The sequence below is a fragment of the Aedes aegypti genome, chromosome 3, assembly GCF_002204515.2.
Source record: "Aedes aegypti strain LVP_AGWG chromosome 3, AaegL5.0 Primary Assembly, whole genome shotgun sequence".
NCBI classification, from domain to species: Eukaryota; Metazoa; Arthropoda; class Insecta; order Diptera; family Culicidae; genus Aedes; species Aedes aegypti.
This window is the reverse complement of record NC_035109.1, coordinates 39,485-57,969: the sequence shown is the minus strand read 5'-3', so window position 1 is coordinate 57,969 and position 18,485 is coordinate 39,485. Positions and strand designations below refer to the sequence as shown.

Below are 18,485 nucleotides of genomic sequence, written 5' to 3'. Positions count from 1 at the left end.
GCAAACTTGCATGCAAGTTGGCTAAAATAGTCAAATTTTGCATTTTCAACTGCCAATATCTCAAAAACTAGACGTGCTGTGATATTTTTGAAAACGGCAATGGATTCAGCAACCCTTAATTAAGTAAATAACGGTATTTTGGTGCTTGAGACAAAAACGTGTTCCGCAGTGTAATTAAAATTTTAATTTCGTTTCATTGAATACATGATAACTGTTGTGCTATCTTTTCCCAATTATCGTTTCTCCGAATGCCATTTCCTCGACTGACGGTTGTGAGTTGTGATGATGGCTATCACGCCCACCAAATATTTTTACGACTGAAGCTTTCACTTAAGAGAAATTTGAAGTTGGAAGCCTTTTCCCACACAAAATAAAATAAGAAAACTTCTATTGATGCAATCCGGACATGAGCAAAGCCGGTAAAAAATTATTTCGGGGTATTTGAAGAACTGGCGTTCGGCTAAACAACGTACAGAAAATTGATATTCGGGAAATGGAGCACAAGTCTTGGTTACACCACCTCAAGCATTTTCCTCCACGTTTAATTGAGATTTTTCATGTATGTTCATAATGTTTTTAACACGTCGGATAAAATTTTCTAATACCTTGATAAAAATAAAACCACATCAACCAGAGGTTGTACGTCTGAACATTATTGTTACTAAAAATAATATAATATAATCTAATTTACTTTGATATTCGTAAAAGTAACAATCCTTGCTAATATTTTCCTTATTCTGATTTTTGCAGAAGAAACATCACCCGGCTTCTACGACTGAGCAGGACAAAGGCAGTGCCGAGCCATTGAGCCGCAACATTGGAAGCCATTCGAGTATCGACGACAAAAATCCGGACGTCATACCACACGAGAACAGTGAGGATGATGACGAAAAGCAGTTCGAGCGGCTGGTATTAGACACCGATCGGTTGAAATTTACACCGACACCAGTGCTGCCGCCAATAGTGAAGACATATTCGCCAACGCACGTGTCACCCACTGGAAATGGACTGAAGAAGGTGTGTATCAACGTTGATCTACCTCTAATTGTACTAACGTTTATTGATGATATATTTTATTCATTAGTTTGGTGAACTATCACTCACAACCAACCCGAGCTATGCGATCTACAATTCTCCAATTCGTAGCGCTTACGGTAGCACCAATCAATCGAGTTCGACGACAACGACAGTGTTGCCAGTGCGAACGACGTCCCCAAATATCTACACAAGACTGCCTTTGCGGGACTTCACTCCCAACACTTACGACAGCATGCTCAGTACGTCACAGGCGACGGCAAGTGGCTATGCGACATCACAAATCTACACCGCCAAAATGCCATTATTAACGACGAACTACGCCGAGCTAGCATCACTGGATAAATGATAGCAGTAAAAAGTAGACGACGGTACAACAAACAAACGACTTCCATCAAAACCGTTGCTCTACAATAATATCATCACAAACTCAAACCAGTCCATGAAATTGTCAATTTTCATCTAAAATACAAGAAAACGCTTCCGGCTTAAACTGGAAGCTGCTTGCCATCATCATTACGTTACGAACGACTAGTTAGGAATAACCCTAGGAAAGCTATTGAATTCTGATTGATAGTCTAAACACGAGTAAATCAATTGTGTATATTCGAGCAACAAAATGCCCGTGAAACATTTTTGTATATTAGACTCATAACAGTAGCTAAACAACTGACAAAATAAAATTAACAGGAGACACGAATTTCATAACGATTAGGAAGCTGAACATATAAGAAACATATTGTTTAAACTTGTTTGTTGGTTTATTAAACCATTATATCTTTGACCCTACATCCTACCTCTCATATCACATTCTTATCCAGTAAACTGTACATGTGATTTCGTTTGAACCATATCAGCTTATATTAAAATTTGGTCAAAATTTTAAATACCTATTTGAACAGGAGCCAAAATAGGAAGAAATGAAACTTTTATGATTATCCATACAAAAACGTAAGAAAAATCTCAATGCGTGTTTTGGTTATGACAAATTGAGCAGCAATCGTGAATATAATTGCATTGATTTCAACTTTCACACTGAGCAACAGACAGACGGAATGGAAATAAAATTAAGGAGAATTTTGATTTTCTTTGGACCATTATGCTTTTCACAAATGCTGGAGTCGTATTTACATCAACGATCTCATTACCATGAGAAATGTATGTACAGCTATTTTTATCAACGCAATCTACTTAAACGAAGCGGGATAAATAAAAACAGAGTTTTTTTACATTATTACCACATATCCACTCTATGAGAATTCGTCGTAAAGCAAAACCAATAAGAATGAAAAAATCACTTCAAACAAAAGCGACCGCGAACTGAAATTTCTATCGTCAAATGTGCAAGCAGCGAGAAAAAATAGTGGCATATTACACGTATAACGTTTCGAGTGGTAAGGTAACATAGTGTCCTTGAATTAAAATTGGTTGATGGATATTTTGACAGTGTTGCGTCTGTGTCATACTTTGCTCGGGTGTTAATTTCGACTCCAGCAGATACTCCTAAATTCACAAAGCAAACGACATCTTCCTTATTAAGACTTACCATGTACTCAAAACTTCGACTGTTCAAAACGAGCTAAACACATGTACAAGATTCCGAGAAAGTATTACGGTATGTTTTAGATCCAATTGTATATTTTCCATTGATTGCAGAGAACGGAAAACTGTAAATAACTCAAAATCAGTGGTGGAAATCTTTGCCCTTTTTCTAAAGCCTTCAAGTAATAAAACAAAGTACAAGTCTAGTTTATATAGTGCCCACCAGACATAATTGTTCATTTTGGGACAACTTCATTTTATTATGTGAAGCAGCGTAGAATAGAACTTCGTTATTGTACCAAATCATCAAATGCACAACTTTTACAGAGAAAGCAACAGTACAATTGAGAGAATATTGAAATTTTGTAAAATGTTCTTAACACGGTAATATTTTCAAGTATGTGCAAACTTATTCACCCTCATACCTAATTACGGCGGATCTAACATTCGATCGATTCCTTTTCGTTCGAATCCATGGACCACTTGATTTTGCTGGCGTAAACGGGAATACTTAAGGCTCTAGTAAAAGCAAAGCCATGCTGAAGGTGTCTGAGTTCGATTCCCGGTCGGTCTAGGATCTTTTCGTAATGGAAGTTTCCTGGGCATAGAGAATCATCGTACTAGCCAAACGATATACGAATGCGAAAATGGCAACTTCAGCAAAGAAAGCTCTTAGATAATAACTGTGAAAATGCTCATTGAACACTAAGCTAAGAAACAGGTTCTGTCCCAGTGAGGACGTAATGCCAAGAAGGATAAGAAAAGAGAGAGAGACAAAATTACCATTTCCAAATTCGAACGTAAACAAGAATACAGTTGATTATCTATAAGTCTTAATTTATTCATCAAGCCATGATGAAGAAAGTTTTTAAAGAGAACAAAACAATCCGATGGAAAAGAGTAGAGATTTTCGTAAATTTTCCAGTTCTGATACCTACTATCTCCAGTTCTGATAAACATCTACAAAAGCCCCAAAAGCAAAAAAGTTAATTCGTTTATTCAATTGCCAGCTAAATAGAATCTAGTAATTTCTAGAGGTTTAAAGATACATCATGGACTTACTGGCACTCAGTGTTGCTCAGACTCATTTCCCCGAAAATAACATTTTCCGAACTACGAAGCCACGAACTACTACAACCATGCTCTATCCTCCTAAGATAGAAAAGCAGATGGTTAAGCTTAAGTACTGCACACAAAATCGATCAATTTTGATCCCAGAGAGCCACAATTCAAGTTTCGGTGAAATGAAATGAGTGAGTGAGTGAGTGCGAATCATTTCACCGAAACTTGAATTGCGGCCCACCGAGATCGAAACTGTCGGATCCCATGTGCAATACTCAAGCCCAACCACCTCCCCCTCCATCTCAGGAATACAACGCACAGTTATAACAGTTCATGGCTTCACAATTCGAATTTCGGGGAAATGAGTCTGGTCAACACTGCTGGCACTGAGTTAAATCGAATTTGATTCTGCCACAATTGACTGTCTGTCGATTTTGAAAGCAAAAACGTGCTAAATCTGATTGTAAGAACCATCAAAATCCCCCTGGCACCATCTGACAAAGTCAAGATTCACCACTTGGATCAATTAACAGCAAATGACCCATCAAATTTCTTGAAATTTAATTTTGATTCTATTAAACATTGAAATGTTTGGAATCTCGAACACTTACTTCCATGGTTTCCTCAAAATTCCTTTTGATGTTATTCCGAATGTTCATGTAGGGATTTCAGCATATTTACCAGCAGAAGATCTTTTAAGGAAACATTGAGGACGATTCCGCATGCTTTTGAGTAACCACACAGATTTTTTTTGTCAAGATTACTCCGATCAATCAAGTATTGCCTCAGGTATTTTTTTAAGATTACTCCGAAGTCTCTGTGAAGAATTTATCAAAAAATAAAAATAAATAAAAGAAATTCTTCGATGAATACATCCAGAAGCTCCACCAAAAACATTTATAAGAATACCTTGAGGTTTTTTTTATCAAACATATTTCCACGGAATAGTGCAGAAAATTTTCCAAGTGTCATTGCCACTTGTTTATCTTTATTAAAGAGATTTCAAGCCTAATTCATCTCGGGACCAACGGCTTAACTTTGCTTCCGTAAAAAGTCGTCACTATGACTCTTTGCGTCATTAGATGGGATGGGATTTCATCCCAGGATTTCGGCGTTAGAGGTCTTTGTTCTGACCACTATATCAGGTCCGTCTCCCGTGTCTGTACTACGATGTGATTAAAGAGAATTCCATAAAACCAATATTATTATCAATAAATTCTTCTGAAACATTGCTAGAACTCTTAAAACAATTTTCTGCCTGATTTCTGCCAGGCATTCTTCAAAATTTTCTCCAGGATTTATATTGGAGATTTTCATGATGTTTCTATGGTTTTCACATAATTGTTACACTATGAATTACCAGTACTGTGTAAATTTTAGAAGAGTTACTTCGAAAACTTCGTGTTCTGTTTGGAATTTCTCAGACTATAGATCCTTTGTTAACAATTCCATAAATTATACAAGGATTTTTTTTTAATTCTCCTGAAACATGAAGTCTATTGTTTTGAGCAGAAATATATGTAGAGATGCCTGAAAAACTCTACCAGAATGTTTTATGGGTTCCATAATTTTCCACAATGATTTACAGAAATTCTTTTGGATATATATTCATTATTTAAATGACAAATTACAAGATGAGGGTTAAAACACTCGCCCTATTGAAAATTTCGGTATCACATCAAGCGTTTGTAACAATTTCTTAGGTAGTAAATATATATACTTCAGGAGATTTGCTTCTGGACAAAAATATAAACAGAAGAAAATTATGGCAGCAGTGATAAAATTCTTAAAGAAATTATTAACTTAATAGAATTTTTAAGTTTTATTTCATAAAGCTCACTGCAGAGATTTGGTAAAAATTAATTATTCTTTATCTTTGAATGTAGTCTTACAGTAACTATGGGAAAATTCCTGGAAACATTCTTTCAGAACTTTCTGTATATTTTTATGATTTTCAGGGTAAGTTTTTGATGAAATTACTTAAGGTAAGGCCGTCTTAAGTGTCGTGTTAAATCGAGTAAATCGAGTCTAGTATACGACTCTGAAGATGGACTTACAGTTGAGGTCGCAATACGCGTATCTGTCAAAGGATACAAACTGTAGTGAAATTAAATGGTATAGTACTGAATTCGGTTTTTCATTTACTTAACATTGTGTAGTTTTGTCCATTAAGCTTCTAACTCGTATCCACCCATCGATCACTACAGTTACTACAGTTATGATACTGATCGCGAGTTGTATTCTATAGTTTATTGATTCTATGTCTGGATGAACTAGAAAACGAGATATCTGAGAACTTAATAAATCTTCGTGCTGTTTAGTAGAAAACCTATAAGTCGAGTCTAGTACACGACACTGAAGACGGGCTTACAGTTGAGAACTTAAGTTATTTTTGGCACATGCTTGGTAGTAACACTTGCCTAAATGGGATGAGATTTCCAACACTGTGAAATGAGGTAAAATCAGTTGATTGGCGATAGATTATTGTCGGCCGTTGTAAATATAGGTAGAATCGAAACAATTTGTTCAGAAAAAAACGATGTCAATGGAATAGTTTTGTCATAAAACACTGAACAAAAGCAGAAAAAGTAAATGTCAATTTGGTTAAAAATGTAAAAAGTTTTTTTCAACTACACAAACAAACAAGCAACGAAACAATAAATTAATAATAATTCTGTTTCCGTTAAATTTTTAGGGAATTGAGCTATGAGCGAGATTTTTTATCGGCATGAAAAAGAATTATTTTATATGAAAAATAGGAAAAAAAGAAACAAAAAATGACGGAATCGCCGCGTGTGTAAGTGAATTTGTATTTTATTGAATGAAAAAAACAAATCTATTGCAATAATGGTTTTATTTTTATAAAAAATGATTGTATACGAAAGAAATTCCCTTAGAACATTGTTGGTTTGGGATTTTCTCAATGATAGTTTATTGCGTTAGCTGAAGGTGCAGAATGATGGTTTTCCAGCAGGCTGAAATTCAGCGTGGCTTAGACAGTAGGATTTAGTACTATGCCACTTAGTTCCAACTAGAATGTGTATCATTTTGCAAAAACGTGTATTTATATCTCAATTACAAGACCATCAACAGTATCGTGTACTAGCGACACGACTGAAGGCGGCTTTACATTTGAGATCAAAATATGCGTATCTGTCAAATGATACAAATTCTAGTTAAATTGTATTGGCCTTTTCACATGACGTTCCAAATCAGCTGATCAAGAAGCTCTTTGATAGCTCTTCTATGGAAATTACAGCCTCGTGTTTGCACCGGTCCTCCACTGATATAAAAAAAATGCATGTGTAGACGGACCTGTCACATGAAAAGGCCGATCTCTTCTTCAGCTCGGATAAGCCAGAGAATAGGCCTTTTCATATGGCATGCATGCATTTGTTTACATCGGTTTCCCATGGGATATAAGAATGGCTTGAAATGGAGATTTGAGAATTTGAGAAATATTATCAAATTCTTTGGATATTAAGGTTTAACGTTAACGGAGTTTCAAATCCTTGAACACCTATAAAATTTATAGATGCACATAACTCATGGAGTTGATTCGATAAGTTTCCTATCATATGGCCTTTGGGATGGTACCCAAATTATGTCACGCTTAATTTCAACCTTTTTGACCCCCCCCCCTTTGTCCCGTTTTTTGTATGAGTCCTTTGAAAGGCTTGTCACGCTTGCATTGACCAACCCCCCCTCTTGAAGCGTGACGTAATTTGTGCATGACCCCTTTCGAATGCCGCTAAAATAAAAAAATATATCGAACCAAGTCCATGAGTTATGAGCATCTAAAGATTTCATAGTTTCAACTTCAAAATCACAAGAATTACAAACTTGCGTTGTTAGCAAAAATGTATATCATTACTTCCTCTGCAACTCTTCTGAAGACCACATTCACGTGAAACTGAAATTAAAAAAGTTAGACCGAAATAACTGATTTTTCGGATCCACCCTAAGTTAAAACTTTCAAAATCAATTTACTTAGCTCAAACAGTTAGATCAAAAGTGTCTTCGACAAAGTTCATCAAACAAAAAAGTTTGAGTCAAATTTTAAACTTAAATAGGGGCCACCCTATTCAATTTTTTTTATTAAGAGATGCAAAACTCAAAAACAAATAACTTCTCTTAAGACATCGAACGTCTAAAATCGATAAGAATAGAAATAAACACCTTTTTTCAGTTAAAATGTCGATTCGGACCATTGTGCAGTAATCGGCGCCAAACAGTGGGTGGTGTGTGTCTTTTTTTCTTTCGTGTCTCTATCTTCCACGAACGTTACATGTCATGCGTATTGTGTGAATGCAGGCGGATAAATGGGATACAATTATGGCTCGTGTCAATGATCGTGAAATTTTACAAAGCCTGTAATCTGCTTACGATAAACAGGTACCGTAAAACGGGGTACCTTGATAATGCGGGTAACTTTGATAGTGCGGTACCAACCACAAACTAAACGAATCAAGATAATACCTGAACGAATGCAAAAGTAAAGAATATTAGCATGACACTTTATATCGAGAGCATTTAAATCTCAATTGAGACTTCATATACGAATATTAAAAATTATGCAACTTTAACAATTCCGAAACGCTTACAACAATCTGTTCTACAATCACTATTGGATGTAGTTTTGTAGTTTTTTTTTTAGTTTGTCACTTATATTTGACAGCCTAGTTATAATAGAACCAGGGATGGGGTGCGACTCAATTCTCTTTCGGCGCTACACGCACTGCTGCGTGATAGCACCCTGAATTCGAAGGAGACGTGCACGAGTAGTTTTTTCTGGACTGCACCCTTCCAGTGCTGACTCGCAATGTGCTGAAAATTACGATATGATGTTTATTGAAGTTTTTAAGATCTTTATTTGGCCACCATGGTACCAGACACATGAATGCTCATTACTCAAAGACGACTGCACAAAATTTCTTTATTTTTTCACAACATAATTTCATTAATGTGTTGTCCCCAAGAGTGAATATCCGCATGCGATAAAAAATCTGTAGCCTGAGATATTTACGTGGGTTATAGCTCAGCGTCGGTCCCCCAATAAAATCTCGAAAATTTGAGGTTTGGTTTCAATGCATCTTCACCTTATGCTTTGTTTAGTATATATCGATGTATGATTTTTTTTAATAAATTGTTTAGGGTTTAAAAATCTAACATCCTGTGAGATTATCCAGACATTTAATTTGATAACAGAAAAAATGGCAAGGAAAGAGTGGGGATTTTTGCAACGCATGTTTATCTATATATTCAAATCATATCTCGGTTATCTTCTAGTCCTATCTGATGACCGGATAATAGCTCTCCCACTAATGAATCTGGAAAATGTGTAACATAATGATCACGAAATACCGCTATGAATACGATAATAAAACTTACCCACCTTCATATGCATAATTATCGGCTTCTCAATTCATTCTCAAATGCTTAGCCGTTTCCTGTGGCAACTTGCCTGGAACAAAATGTCCCGGAAAACTGTATCTGATGAGAGCTGAACATGACACAATCGCGGAACTGGTATTATGGCGGAGAGGAATGATCCACTTCATTCATTTTCTCTTCAGGGATATGTGGACAATGTTTGCATGGTCAGTAGCCTGGGACACGGTTATATGAAAAATTTAGATTCTCGCTCCAGTCCACTTTTTGGATTGCATTTAGGTCCTATAACAACTGTGCAAAATTTCAGCTCGATCGGAGAAACTATATTTTAGCGCCAGCCGTTCAAAGTTTGTATGGGATTTACTATGGGAAAACTTACTTTTACAAAGAAAAATCGCCAGAGATCGCCCATTGTCCTCTATAAAAATTCTGAACTCAGATCTTGATAGGTATTTCTACGATATACAACATTGCCGAAGTTGCGGTCCGATGCTTGTGAAAAAAGTTATTAAGCATAGACTATTCGGAAATTTTGCCCGATTTTGTTATTATTGTTATTCCTTTACGTGTTAATCAGCGTCGCCTTGCCAATAAGTTTTCATTGAATAACTTTTTTCACAAGTGTCGGATTGTTTTGCGGTCTTCGGCAATATTCTTCATCGTAAAAATACCTATCGAGGTCTATGTTCAGATTTTTTATAGAGGACAATGGGCGACCTCTGGCGATTTTTCTTTGTAAAAGTAAGTTTTCCCATAGTGAATCCCATACAAACTTTGAACGGCTGGCGCTAAAATATAGTTTCTCCGATCGAGCTGAAATTTTGCACAGTTGTTATGGGACTTAAATGCAATCCAAAAAGTGGACTGGAGCGAGAATCTAAATTTTGTCCCACACTAATGGTCAGTGGGTATTGTGAGATGCTAATTTATGGTATTTTTTCGTTGATAACGGTTTTAGACACACCGTGAGAGGTGATTTGAACAATGTTGTAGTACCCATGCCATTTCGTGAGCCGCCTTTAAGTGACTAAGCTAACCGATGACGTCACGTTTGTATCACTTTACACCAAAATACAACCATTGTCGTTTTAGCGTAACAGCTTACTGATTCTTATTGGATTTGCTTGAACATTTTTTGAGACTCCAGGATTTGAGCAACCTGTCCCACATCACAAAGCGTCCCGAAAATGTCCCGGAATATAGAGATAACCAAAATTAATATAATTGTACTTGAAATATGAACAATGAAATGTTCCTCATTGTTATATGGAAATTCAAAATTACATTCACATACTGATAGACTTTTCCATGGCCAATAAGATTCTAATCAAGATCTTAACGGGATCCACTAGGGCTACTAATCAATATTTTAACAGAACTTTGTTCTTATCCTCATAAAATTCGTGTCGAAATCTTCGCAAAATGTTATTCGAATCCTAACATAATTCTACTCGTACGCAACATTACTGTTACTATTTGGTTTCTGATCAAAATTTATGGAATCCACAGATTTGCTTATAGTGGGAATCCTATTATAATTCTGGAAGGAATCAGAATTTTCACAGTATTCGTGGGTAGACATTTTCACAATATTTCAGCCGGAATCTTATCAAAATATATAAAGATAAGGAACAGCATTTATAACATTTTAAGCACATGATTTGGTTCATAGTCTTGTCATGGCACTGCTAGGAAACCTTTCATGATTGTGTACAGAATCTTCCAACATTTTGCATAGTTTCTTTTCACAAAATATTTTTCCAGTTTCTGTTATGAATTTGTCCAGAATCAAGTCTACATTCTGAGGATTTTGTCGAGTTGGGATGATTGAAAGGTTCGTTGTACGCCAATATTGAATGAGCTTATTTACGCATAAATGCCGTTACGCTGTTTAGTGTGCTGTGAAATTTTCAGTTTTTTTCAGTGGTAATTTAAAGGTGGCCCAAAGGCAATGTAGGTTCAAATGAAACTTATTATGGAAAAAAATTGAAAAATACTCCAAACACGTTGGTACTGGAATGTAAGTACAAACTTAACATTTCATAGTGAATACACATTCTCAAGCTTTAATATAAAAAGTTGCTGAAGAGAGCAATTCAATCCAATGGATGTGAGGAGAGATATTCATAAATTTGATTGCTATTGTTTAGCTTCACATGGAATTATAGGCTTGCAAACATCAACAAAAATCCCAAACAAAATAAGCTCAAAATAATTTGTTTCTTCAGAAACATCTTTCATTGAGGTTTAAAGAATGAGTATTCACTATGAGTTGATAAGTTTGTACTTACATTATAGGACTGGCGTGTTTGGAACATATTTCAAAATTTCTCCATAGTAGTTTCCATTCAAAAATTGAATCCTACATTGTTTTTGGGCCACCTTTAAATCACGAGCTGAACATTTTACAGAACACTACTTCTATAGTAATTATGGTAAGGAAGACATGAGAGATTGAATTTTCAAACATTTTTGAATTTTGAACTGCCCTACTAGGGCGGTTCAAAATTCGAAAAAGTTTGAATATCCAACCTCTCATATCATTCATACTATCCTTACGATAAAAGAAGTGTACTGTGAAGTTTTCAACATTCTCGGTGGCAATTTAAAGTTTGCCCAAAGACGATGTAAGATTATATGGAAATTACTACACGGGAAAAAATCTGTGGTAAAAATTACTATTTAAGCTGACTACGCCCATTCTTAAACTACCATGGAACTTGAGCGCAATTTACTATGTTTTCGGTACATCACACCACCTTACTGGTATATTTTACAGAAATTGTTTTCACCAATCCGATTTCGACTACAGATATCGTAAAATCTAGCGCATTACTGGTCTGCTAAACATTGCCGGTGCGAGCTCTTAAGTTAACCCCCTAAAATGGTAGTTTTTACCGCACAATTTTTGTGCGTTTGTGGATACATTTTGAATAGGATTCCAAATGCTTTATTACTGTAATGCAAGTAAAAACTACTATCTCATAGTGGAAGAATGACGATGTAGGTTTGTATGGAAATTACAATGGAGAAATTTTGAATAGGGTTCCAAATACGTTATTACTGTAATGTAAGTAAAAACTTATTATCTCATAGTGGAAAAAAATGCTTACATTATAGTACTAATATAAATGGAATATTTTTCTGAATGTCTTCATAGTAATTTCAATATAAGCCTACATTGTCTTTGGGTTAACTTTGAATCACCATCTTTTTTTTTTTTTTTTTTTTTTAAACTTTATTTGAGTGTATTTTAACGCACGAGGGCTAGTTCTACACTATGAATCACCATCGAAAAAACAGAAAATTTCACAGAACATTATTTTAATCGTAAGGATGGTAAGAAAGATATGGTAGCTTGGATTTTCAAACTTTGTCGAATTTTTTACCGCCCTACTCTACAACTCAAGTTGAGACTACTGTTGCATGTAGTCTCAACTTGATGTTCTTATTTTTAACATTTAAGCATGGGTTGCAGTTTGATCAAAGTTTATTTAAATACTAGCTAAAATTAATGTCTATATTCGAAACTTACCATTTTAACTTAATCAAAGAAGAGAACACGTAGCAGGTGCCGTCTCAGTAAAACTGTTTTTGAAGTATTTATATGGAAATATTTATGATTTTGTTAACATGATTCGTGTTCGATATACATGGTACTGACTGCAAATAGCCTAAATTTATGCTCTAACCATACTATATTGAGCACGTTGCCTCAATGGAATTGAACCAATGATGTTGAAAGGTTATACTCTCAAATATTTGCAGCCGTATCTGCTGTTGTAGCGTTTGATCTTGTGAAAAATATTACCTTTCAGCTGCTACATTGAATACGAATAGTTCCGTTTTAATTTTTGCAGCTTAGCTATACCAATGCTGTATGTATTAACACTGGACATATCGAGTATGGCTTATTTCGGTTTAGAATCAAATCATAAAAAAATATGTATTTCCAATTAAATGATTCGAGCAATCCTCAATATGTATTGATTTCGTTGAATATAATCATCATGCAGGTCTATATTTAAGCACGTTTCTGGGTATTCGTGGGTTGCGTGTGAGTTTAAACTTGCGAACAATGGAACATATTATTTCAAATAAGCTAATGTGTAAATAAAACAATTACATAGCGAATGTAATGCTTCTATTGTTGTTGGCATTCGGCTGGATTCTGCCCGTCCTTGGGTTTCTTGCCACCACCTCCGCGTCCACCTTTCCGACTCTTCGGTGCCGGCCGTTCTTCCTCTTCTTCCTCCTCTTCTTCGCCCTCTTCTTCTTCCATATCTTCCAAGTCCTCCTCTTCTTCCTCCTCCTCTTCTTCCTCACCATCATCGTCTTCATCCATCACCTCACCAGTGTAGTAAAGGATGGCCTTCGGAATGATACGGGCCCGAAGGAAATGTCCAATCTCGAAGTCCGAGGCAAGAAGCATTTGAGTCTCATCATCGACATTCTTGTCATCATCTTGCACTTGCGGAGGGCTGAAGAAATTGAAGAAAGAATCATTTGGCAGCGTCTTGGTAAGAGTGCGAATCACTCCGCGCTGTTTGTGCTTCTGTTGCTTCTTGACTGTCTTGACCGTCACGTTCTTGCTAGGATTCCACTGGATCGTACAACCAGTGCACTTGTAGATTTCCGGACCTGGAATGAAATCAGAAAAAGTTAGGTCTTAGGAACAGACTAAAAACAATTAATTGGTTAAGTAACAGTCCACATTTAAAGCTGGACTCAATATATTGCTTACCTTCAAAACTGAATGGTTCTTCCTCATCTACCTGACAGCGCATAAAATATGTCTTGGTTAAAATCGCGTCCTTGAAGTAAGCGTTTGGTGAAAAGTGGAACTCGAGCACGTAGCTCATTGGGTCTGTTTTATACACAATGTTCACGTTGGTTAGATGTTCCAGAAGGGGTTCGTCATGCGGTTGAATCATATCGGCCATAGTTTGCGTGTTTTTGAAAACAGTCAACCAGAAAGCTGGGATGCCTTGCGATTCCTTAATGACCTTCGAGTGCTGATTTTTGTAGTTCAGCGCCATACGCTTGAACCGTTCGGTCACTTCGGCATCTATCTCCTTTTCATCATCACTCTCATCTTCCCAATCCGCTTCACCGGCTTCTAATTCAGTTTCCCCGGCGATGACGGCCTTTCGGCGGTCAACTAGCGGTTGGTATAGAGCCTGATATTTACACTCCAAAGCGTAAACTTCCTCAAAAAATTTCGCCTCTAGGCTGAGATATTTCTTCTGCAGATGCTTCAGGGCGTTAATTTTGTGTTGAACATTCCCTGGCAGCGTTTTAATTACTTCCTTCATCATCATTCGGCGCGATGCCGAACACATGTAAGCCGGGTCATCTAAGAAGTCTGGCATCTGATCTTCACCATCGGAGTTAGATTCCACAGCTTTGACTGCGTTCTTCTCTGTACCAGTCATTGTTGATTATTGTTTGGAACAAAACCGTAAACCTGAAAACAGTTATCAAAATATAAATAATTAAATTGATTAATTTTATGAATTGATATGATTTTGCAATGGTTTATTCGCTTAAATATTACTAATGACGCATTTATTTCTACGACATCATACACGAAAAACAACGAGCAGAAATCGAGGTTATGTTGCAATTTTCTCATCTTTGTATATTCATTGCACTAAATGTGCAGGAAATTAGAATAGTTTCTAGTTTGATAGACCACAATATTCATATTTTGACGGGCAAATCACGTGTGTACTGTTTAATCTTAATATGTTCTTGCAACAAAAAGGCAATAAAAAGTTTGTAGGCAAGTTGCAATAGCACCTTCTTCACTAGTAAAACAAGAACACAAAAAAGCACATGTGGGTTTTTCTCCATTTTGTTCCATACCTTCTTAGGGAAATTTATGGCCGGATCACAGGAATACCTTCACTTCAATACGCTGCCCGATGGACGGAAGCACTGGCAAACAGTCGGGTCTGGCAAAATTTGTAAATTGCCTTCGCTTAAAACACGGGTACTTCCTAGAAGGTATTTTACATGCCAAGAAAAGCTCGAATCTCTTGCCTAGTCTCACACAACCAACAACCAACCAAGCGGGTAAAAATGCGGCGAAAGGTGTCGTTAGGGATGTCCTTCTTTTTCAAAAATCGACAATTCTTGTCAGTTCCGTAGTGCACACTAAATAAAATCTGTTCATTAGTGATACCTTTTTACACTTTCTGTCAAAAAATCATACAACTAACGCGTTGAGCATCATACAGGTGTATCAGCAGTGATCGATTTCTCTTCATTGTTTTTCCTTTTGGATTAGTACTCAAAATTCAATAAATTTTAAAAACATTTTACGATTCAGGGAGACGGAGCATGAGTACTTTATATTGAATAAAAAATAACTGTCAAAACATTTTCTTGGCCCTGTAAGGGATGATTCAAATATTACATTACGAAACATTTGGCAATTTTAGACCCCCTCACGCTATGTCTGAACCAGACGATTATAAAAATCGAATGTACATCGATTTTTTTCTCGCTAGACATCAGTATTTGATCCATATTTTCATAATCGGAAGGTTTTAAAACATTCTATCGGTGAAATTTTGTCCATACATTTTGTATGGGCTGAAATGCGCCGAAAAACTAGGCTTTCATAGGTTTTAGTATGAAAAATAGCTGAAAAGTGTAAAAAATCAAAATTTCACCGATAGAATATTTTAAAACCTTCCGATTATGAAAATATGGATCAAATACTGATCTCTAGCGAGAAAAAAATCGATGTACATTCGATTTTTATAATCGTCTGGTTCAGACATAGTGTGCCCCTCCCACCCCCACGTAACAACTTTTGTATGGACAATTTGAATTTTTTGTACGGACCGTAACACTACGGTAACAACACTCCCTCCCCATATTGCGTTACGTAATATTTGAACGATCCCTAATTAGCTAAAGAGGAAAACGATCACTGCGAGAACTCGTTAGTATGTCGCACTTGAGTAAATTCCACAATATTTCCCTCGTTTTGAAAAGGTGGCGTTTTTGTCCACTACATGAACGTCAAACATGATCAAAAGTGTCAAGGTTCAAATATGGACCCATTCTCAAAATGGAAATTTAGCCATTACTTGAGCGGAAAAAACACGCTCTATCGTGTAATTTCAATAAGTAAGTTTTTATCAAAAATTGTAGGACCCTATGAACGCAAACGTATTTATACTTATGTTTACTGAAACATGTACACTTTTGGGAACCATTGTTAAACACGACGCAATACAATATTTACATTTCACAGCGGAGTAAAAACAATCTGTGTTTTTTTTTTTTGTTGTCGATAAATTCAAAAAATAAGCAATTATACAATCGTGAATGCATATCCGACTATTGATGTAACGGTGTGCACTCAAAACTTAAAGCCACTGAATAACTAAATTATTCACAATTCACTGTTTCTTAGTAACTTCTCCTTCATTCCACTACGCCTTTTTCAAATTCCAGTATAGCGATTCTTTAACTCAGACGATTTGATAAATAACATATAATTAAGCCTATAATAAACTGCACTTACCTTCCAGTTAATATTATCAGAATATAAGATATTTTTTGCGTTTTTTTCACCTTTGTATCCACTACGCACTGTGTCAATAAGCTATTGATCGTATCAAGCAAAACAGGAGAGACCGAATGATCAAGTTAAGACATATCAGGCATATAAATAGGCTTCCAAATAACAGGCTGTAAGTTTTTAGCAGTATCAGCTGACGCCACAAACACAAACAAAATACGAGAGGTAGACTAACTTCATGCAGTGCTAATCAGCATCGTACGTAGAAAATAACGAGAAATCTTATTAGATCTATAATAAGTATTACCACTACTAATTCTACGCTGTTTGATTCATACCTAATTCAGGGCTTAGGTACCGTTAAACGGGGTAACTTGCAACCCTTTCAATAGGCTATAAAAAAATGATGAAAAATGTAAGGATTCAGATGAACCAAATGCAGATAGCTATCCTAATCACTATCTAAAAAAATCTGCATGGTAGGTATTTATTTTATTCTAATTCTGTTTGCTGGGATCAGAAGAGACTAAAAATATACATTTTTCATGTTATCCCTAATGTGGAGTGACATGCAACACACAGCTCTATCTAAGGTTAACTATCAAAACCTTTACGTGGTGTTTTGATCATTCAATGATTTGATTCAATGAAAGCATATCAATTATTATAAACAAGATACCCTACTCGTTGAGAACTAATTATTGAAAAATAAATTGGTATTGTATTAGGTATCCAAATGTGAAAACTTAAGCAAATTAAAAATCTCGCCGGCTATTGGAAAGCCATGCAAAAGGTTTTCAGGTTGTATTTCACTCAATTTGTTTTTCATACATATTTTAATTAAAGCGGCTACAGAAAAACGTCAGTTCGTTTTTCATGTCGATGTGTTGTAAGTAACCCCGTTTGACAGTACGCTTTATATAATTTTTGGCTGACATATGAAAATTCACATATTAGCTGTGAATATCGGAGTCGCTGAAAAAATAAATTTCATAAATGTGTTCGTCTTGATACCAATGGTTACCAATGGCTTTTAGGGCGAGGTCGTAAGTTATGCGACAGTTAATGTAAACAGTCACAGCAGAATGAGAAAGAGCGAATACAACAATGGATTTTTCTTCATCGATCCTCTCTTCTGTGAAAAAAAGTTACATGATGCTAGTTTCTTAGTACTTTTTTACTTCAGAACGCTAGTTACCGGAACAATCTTGTACCCTAAGGTGGAAACATACCATCAAACTTGCACTTTTATTCACAGAAGAGAAATCAATCTTGTTACACTCGCCCTAATTTTAGTACACACTTGAAATAGTCATTAACGTTCAAGGATCCGTCATTGCAATCATCGTAATCATCAAAATTGCGGAAGCAGTTTTTCTGCTCAAAACTGAAATTAATTTGCTGAATATCTGTTCACTGTGTTTTGGTTGGAAACATGCATAATGTTAAGTGACCCGGTGACTATTTTTATTTCTGAGTGTAGCATTCCGTTTCGCAACTTTTGCGTACACGGAGAAAACATTTCACCTAAGTTTTGAGTTAAATATACCTAAGATCAAGTATATTGATTATTCTATTAACACAACATATCTCGATATTCGATTTTCTCTTTCTTACGAATGTTCTCAAAAATAGAAAGGGCTGCATCAACCTAATTGGGGTACTTTGTCTCAATACGTCGAATTTTGGTAAATGCAATTTTTCTAATGCATGGGTTGAGAAAACCCAATTTTTCCGAAAATCAACCCAAAATTTAGTTTATTCTTTAAGGACCTAGGAAATTTATCCAAAACTGAGGAATGCAGCGCAACTAGGAAATTACGTTGAAACAGCCCAAAATAAATTATGCGCATCGGGCATCCCTAGTAGGGATCTCAACTGTCAAAAGCTGTATTAGGTAGTGCGCGCTAAA

General features: G+C 35.9%; 2 protein-coding genes across 4 annotated transcripts in view; one reads left to right on the top strand and one right to left on the bottom strand.

Annotated features, from left to right (window-relative positions):
- Nucleotides 1-2,875, top strand: part of LOC5566683 (nephrin) — an 80,561-nt gene extending 77,686 nt beyond the window's left edge. For both annotated transcript variants that reach the window (XM_021855759.1, XM_021855760.1), the window contains exons 18-19: nt 751-1,017; nt 1,085-2,875. In XM_021855759.1, the coding sequence (XP_021711451.1) occupies nt 751-1,017; nt 1,085-1,384 (567 nt within the window). In that variant the 3' untranslated portion in view covers nt 1,385-2,875. The remainder of the gene's footprint in view (nt 1-750; nt 1,018-1,084) is intronic.
- Nucleotides 2,876-12,980: 10,105 nt separating this feature from the next.
- LOC5566684 (nucleosome assembly protein 1-like 4) lies at nt 12,981-16,668 on the bottom strand. 2 transcript variants are annotated; one of them, XM_001651036.2, is made up of 3 exons: nt 16,577-16,668; nt 13,778-14,500; nt 12,981-13,674 (listed from the first exon to the last, which is right to left on the bottom strand). In XM_001651036.2, the coding sequence occupies exons 2-3, from the start codon at nt 14,466-14,468 to the stop codon at nt 13,178-13,180; spliced, it is 1,188 nt and encodes a 395-aa protein (XP_001651086.1). In that variant the 5' UTR covers nt 14,469-14,500; nt 16,577-16,668; the 3' UTR covers nt 12,981-13,177. The 2 variants fall into 2 exon arrangements, with proteins under 2 accessions (XP_001651086.1, XP_001651087.1); XM_001651037.2 differs by lacking the exon at nt 16,577-16,668 and adding an exon at nt 14,902-15,128.
- Nucleotides 16,669-18,485: the final 1,817 nt, after the last annotated feature.

Excerpts from the sequence above, each read along its gene's own strand:
- LOC5566684 (XM_001651036.2), bottom strand. The coding sequence starts at position 14,468 with ATGACTGGTACAGAGAAGAACGCAGTCAAAGCTGTGGAATCTAACTCC. Across the intron at positions 13,675-13,777 it reads AGAACCATTCAGTTTTGAAG|GTCCGGAAATCTACAAGTGC; the intron begins GTAAGCAATATA and ends ATTTCATTCCAG.